The sequence below is a fragment of the Hippocampus zosterae genome, unplaced genomic scaffold (assembly GCF_025434085.1).
Source record: "Hippocampus zosterae strain Florida unplaced genomic scaffold, ASM2543408v3 HiC_scaffold_315, whole genome shotgun sequence".
NCBI classification, from domain to species: domain Eukaryota; kingdom Metazoa; phylum Chordata; class Actinopteri; order Syngnathiformes; family Syngnathidae; genus Hippocampus; species Hippocampus zosterae.
This window is the reverse complement of record NW_026262874.1, coordinates 26,003-31,918: the sequence shown is the minus strand read 5'-3', so window position 1 is coordinate 31,918 and position 5,916 is coordinate 26,003. Positions and strand designations below refer to the sequence as shown.

At 59.6% G+C, this 5,916-nt stretch overlaps 1 protein-coding gene across 1 annotated transcript; it reads right to left on the bottom strand.

Moving 5' to 3' along the window:
* Nucleotides 1-1,066: 1,066 nt before the first annotated feature.
* On the bottom strand, nucleotides 1,067-3,428 carry LOC127594927 (cGMP-dependent protein kinase-like). The gene is given in 2 exon segments (XM_052056664.1): nucleotides 1,067-1,270; nucleotides 1,272-3,428. Coding segments are annotated over 2 exon segments (2,361 nt in total).
* Between the last annotated feature and the right edge of the window lie 2,488 nt (nucleotides 3,429-5,916).

The window sequence follows — 5,916 nt, the reverse complement described above, 5'->3', positions numbered from 1 at the left end:
AAAATGAACCAGTACACCTTGGTCCGGGACTACCAGGATTCCGCCTTGCTTCTCAGGGATGGGGCCTACTTCCGCTACAGGCCCTTGCGTCTGCCCCCCAGGCAGCAGCTCGCCTTTCAGGAACTTAGGGCCAAGAGGGCCAATTTCGAGCATTACCATTACCTGCCAGTCACCCAGATCCTCGATAGTGCCATAATTGTCCCCGCCGAGGTGACAAGCCTGCCCATGAACGCCTGCGGCTCCGAGGAGGAGCTGGTGAACACGCTTTCGCCTTTGGTCCACGTGCTGCAGGCACTGCAAAGTCAGGGCCAAGCACACGAACAAATAACTGAGCAGTCGATCGTCTACTGGGGACAGCGGGTCTGTCTGGCCGACCACTACGTCACCCAGCAGGAGTTCCGGCCCGAGAGTTCGATCCCTCAAAATGCGGCCTAGCTTGGGGAAATCTTCGGGAAACTGAAATCGAATGCCTAGGCACGGGGGGTGCGCTTTAGCTGCTAGTTTAACGCGATTTTGTAGAGCCTGCGTGGTGGCTGCGAGGGTGCGGCCCGGATGCTGGAGCAGTACGACCCTGCAGCCCTGACCTATTCTCCCTTGGCCCCGGCTTGTGAGCCAGTCAACCTCTCCAAGGAGGAGCGACAGAAGGCCTTGAGCACCTTTTCGCCACCAGTGATGAAACGCACGGGAATGAAGTACAGTCCGATATCGGCTAAGAGGGCGCTGGCGGAAGAGGCCCGGAAGGCGCTGGGACAGGGACAAGGACAGGGGCAGGGGCAGGAGTCGCCGAGCAAGAAAGGGCGGAAGGACGACCAGTTCCGAATAACGCTGATCGCCACGGAGAAGAAGGAGGACCGGAAGAAGGAGAAGGAGCGGAAGGAGGAGCGGACGAAGGAGCAGGAGCGGTTCAAGCGGGTGATGGAGCTGTCGAACTCGTTCCTGAGCGAGATCAAGAACAGCCGGCCGCGGGAGAAGGCCAGCAGCTCGCGGAAGGAGCGGAGGTTCATCTTCGAGGAGAAGGACAAGAGCCTCATAAACAAGTACCTGAAGAAGGTGATGTGAGTCGCGCTCAATAATCCTTGTCCCAGGCAGGGTCCAGGTCCTTTCTGAAGCCCGGCTTCTTGAGCGCGCTCTCCGCGCGGATCTCCTCCAGGATGGAGCGCGCCCCGCTCGCCCCCGCCAGCATCGCCTCCACGTTGAGCATCTTGCTCTCGCTGGCCACGAAGGGCGGCTTCAGCTTGCCCGAAAGCAGGTAGTCCTGGTGAGCACGGCACCCAGTCGAAGCTGGCGAACCAGGAGTGGGCCTTGAGGGCGGGGAAGGAGCCGCCGAGACGGGCCTCGGGCACCTTGGAGAGCAGCTGCTCGATGAGCAGCTTGGCCTTCTTGTCGTTGACGTACTTGGGGTAGGAGATGGTGTTCTTGATGATCTCCTCGTAGATCTCGTAGGGGTCCTGGGCGTCGTCCCCGAAGGGCAGGTAGCCCCCGATGAACTCGTACAGGCACACCCCGATCGACCACAGGTCCACTGCCAGCGAGTACCCCTTCGCCGCCAGCACCTCGGGCGCCATGTAGTGCGGCGTGCCGATTATCGTGTAGGTCTTGTTGTAGGGCGCCGGCCGCATTATCTTGCAGGTGCCCATGTCGATCAGTCGGAAAGAGCCGCGCTGGTCGACCATGGCGTTTTCGGGCTTGAGGTCGCGGTAGATGATCTGCTGGCCGTGCAGGTACTCGATGCACAGGATCATGGAGGCCACGTAGAACTGCGCCTCTGAGGCCTGGAGCAGCCCGATCTCGCGGATGACGTCGAACAGCTCCATGCCGCGGATGTACTCCATGAGGAAGTAGATGTGGAACTCGTCCTTGTAGGAGCGGATGTACTCGAGCATGAGGGGGTGGCCCACCAGCGACAGCACGTGCTTCTCGTTGGCCAGGTGCTTCTCCAGCTTGCTCTCCACGATCTGCGCCTTTGAAATGCACTTCAGCGCGAACACCTCCTTCCGAGTCTTGCTCGCCACCAGGTACACCGACCCGAACTGCCCGTACCCCAGCTTCTTCAGGGCCACGAAGTCGGTCAGCGGCAGCTCGGCCATCTGCTGGCGCTTGCGGGCCAGCTCGTGCGAGTAGTTCTGGCTGTGCTCGCCCGCCTTCATCACCCGCTGCACCGCCTCCTGGAAGCTGCCTCCCACCGCCTTGTTCAGCGCCTCGAAGTCGATCGCCGCGTACGAGCTGCGCTTGACGGCCGTTACGGTGAACGGATAGGCGCTTTCCGCCTTGGCGGGGTCCAGACACTCCTCGCCGAAGAAGACGTTGCGGTGGTCGACCTTTTTACCGTCGAGGGTGACCTCCCCGTCCAGCACGAAGAAGATCTTGCTGCGGCAGGGCATGCCGGGCGTGCAGATAGCCTCCCCGGACTCGATGCGCTTGACCTCCAGCTCGTCGATCAGCTTCTCGTGGTGCAGCTTGCTCAGCTTGCTGAAGAAAACCGAGCGCGAGAGGATACCGCGGATCTTGCTGCGGAAGACGATGACGTGGAGGTTGCTGCCGAGCACCTTGTTGAAGCTGTCCCGGCCGACGCTGAGGAGGACAGTCTCCTTCTCTGCGACGATCGTCATGCTGCGGGTCTGGTCGTCGGCCATGAGCCCGTTCTCGCCGAAGTACTCACCTTCGCGGAGGCGGGTCACCTCGATGTGCTTGTTCATGACGCGGACCTCGCCGGACTTGATGATGTAGAGGGAGGAGGCGGGCTCGCCCTCGGTGACGATGGTGTCGCCCTTCTTGTAGCGCTCGCGGTTGAGGATGTTCGCGATGTCGTCCTTGTCCTTGGCAGACAGCTCCGCGAAAAACTTGACGTCGTTGATGAACTTGCGGTTCTCGGTGTACAGCCGCGTGTTTATCTCTTCCAGGACCCGCCGGAAGGTGGGCCGGTCGATGCCCCACAGCTCGCAGGGCTCGGCCGCCCGGCAGGTCGCGCTCCGGCTCGCGTTGTACAGCAGGGCCAGCTCCCCGAAGCCCTCGCCGGAGTTGATGGTCTTCTTGAGCACGCCGTTGACGAGGACCTCGATGCGGCCCTTATGGAGGATGAAGAAGGAAGAGGCGTTGTCGCCCTGCTGGATGATGTTTTCGCCGGCAGGGACCTCGCAGTAGAAGAGGTGGTGGATGAGGTACTCGATGGTGTGGATGTCGTCCATCAGGGACCAGAAGACCAGGTGCTTGCTCAGGCACTTAATGATGAAGGACACGTTGTCCTTGTTGTTCTTCTTCTCCACTTTCTTGAACCGCTCGTAGATGGTCAGGTCCTCGGCCTGCACCTTGATGGCCAGGTTCTTGCGCATGCCCCGGCCGTGCTTGTCCTTGGTCTCCTCCTGCCGCTCCCCCTCCAGCCGCAGGTCCCTCAGCGAGCTCAGCGTCCGCTCCTCCTGCCGCTTCTCCATATTATTTAATCGATCCTCAATATCCAGCCGTTTCTAGATCTCTGTTAATATTTAGTGCCTGCTTCTTATCGCAGAATGGCTTCCCCGGGTGGCCGGCTGGCCTCCTTGCCGGTGCATGTGGCTTATGTAGAAAATAAGTAATTTCGCATGGCCTGCCAGCGAGTAGTTTTCTTTTCTGAAAAGCAGGTTCTAACGCCTAGTTTAAATTTAACTAAGAGATTATGTTTAAATTTTCAGATCACGCCATCTCACCACAGATTGCTTTCATCATCAGCTGATTCTTCTCCTCGTAGCTGAGACACATCTGCAGCACCACCGACATCTTGGTGTAGACCGCTTCCATAGTCATATCTCTGCAGATCGCGCAGTCCTTGATGCCGTCGCTTGACCGGTACACCGGGAAGATCTGTCCCTCGTCGACCTGCGAGACGACGGCCACCAGCACTTTATTGGCGATGAGGGTTGCGATGACGTGCTCGACCGGCTTCGGAATAGTGCCACTCCCGTAGGCCTCGAAGACACACCCCTTGGCACCCTCGGTCTCAATCTGGCGCAGGATGAACTCGAAGTTCAGCCGGGGAGTGAGCTTGAAGAGCGGCACGTCCGAGGCCAGCTCGCGGTTGAGGTGCAGCGGGCCCATGGAGGGGAGCACGCTGTGGCGGTGGATGTGCATGCCCTTGGTCCGGAACTGTCCCAGGGGCGCGTAGTTGGGGCTGCGGAAGGACCCCATGTCCGAAGTGCTGACCTTTTTCGACCGGTTACCCCTCAGGATTTTGTGGTTGAAGACTACCACTACTTCAGGGATTTCGGAGTAGGCCGCCGTCCAGATGGCCTCGACGAGGTTGGTCGCGGCATCGCTGGCCATGAACGGGATCGGAATTTGCGACCCCGTGAAGGCCACCGTCTTCTACAGCCCCAGCAGCATGAAGCTCAGCGCAGAGGCCGAGTAGGCCATCGTGTCTGTCCCGTGCACCACCACGAACCCGTCATATTACTCGTAGTGCTTGAACACCAGCTCGGCCAGCATTATCCAGAATTGAGGAGAGGCGTCAGCAGAGTCGATCGGGTTGTCGATCTCCAGAGTGTTAAAAGCAGCCCGTTGCCCGTCCACCGAGGAGGGAGTAACCAGCCACCCCTCGGGGCGCAGAACTTGGTCCGAGATGAGAGCATTAGAACTGACGACCTCGCGCATCAAGTCGCGGACGGGGGAGAGAGTGTGGTCCTCGTTGTGGCGCATCGAGATCGTACCCCCACTGAAGATTACCAGCACCTTCTTGAACTCCATTAATGTATAATAAAAACTATTTCGGACAGCAAAGAGAATTGAAATTGTGATGCAAAGGCAGAAGGCCTGTTGCAGCCTCGAGCTGGTTGTCGCCTCGACCGGGCTGGCCTACCTCACCGCTGTCTTTTGTCTGGCCCACGCTCTTCGGCCAGTTCTGCCCTTCCTTGTTGTCTACCTTGTCCTCGCCACTTTCCTGGTGATTCTGTTCCTAGCCGTAACAGTCTGCATCAGCCAGTGGGACGAGGGGGTGTCAAATGCAGAAGGGGCGCCATACTGCGACCTGTGCAACCTATACGTGGAGGCGAGCACCAGGCACTGCAAACGCTGTGGCCTGTGCGTAAGGGGCTTCGACCATCATTGCAAGTGGATCAACACTTGTATCGGGAGTGCCAACTACCGGGCCTTCCTCGGGCTGGCCTGCTGCACGATGCTTCTGCTGGGCTGCTTCTTGGCGCATGCGGCCTACCTGATCACCGAAAGCGAACTGCCGCTATGGGTGCGAGTGCTTGAATGGGCAGGATGCCTGCCCGCGGCACTAGCGGCTGTGATGGTGGCAGTGCTGCTGGGCTTCCACGGCTACCTGTCCTGGCAAGGGCTGACGACCTACGAGTTCATCCTGCAGAGGAAGACGCAGGTGTACTCCGACCAGACTCTGACGTAGGGGTGTCAGTCTTGCCGAATAAATGAGTGATGAGTCAATCGCCAGACTTCGTGACGTTTATGAACACCTCCTCGAGGCTGCAGTCGGACACGCCCCAGTCCTTTATGCTCTCTTTGAGCTGGGCCTCGCTGCTGCCCTTCAGAGGCTCTGCCTCCATCTTCTTCAGGAACTGCACCACCTGGTCCACCCCCTGCAGCCCGCAGATCAGACTGCCCCCGCTGCTGTCCACCAGCGTCATCTTCGGAGCCAGTCGCCGCAGCATCTCAAAGACTTCCTGCGCGTGCCCCTCTTCCACACTGAGGCTCACCCGGAACCCGTCTCCGAATCGGTTTTTGAGTTCGGAAGAGGTGCCAAGGCAGCGGAGGCTACCGTCCTTGATGATTGCCACCCGGTCCGAGAGGATGTCGGCCTCCTCCATCGAGTGTGTGGTCAGGATCACTGCCCGAGTTTTCTTGATCTTCTCGATCAGCCCCCACACGCGCCTGCGCACCTTCGGGTCCATGCCGGTCGTCGGCTCGTCCAGGAAAACCACCCCCGGGTCA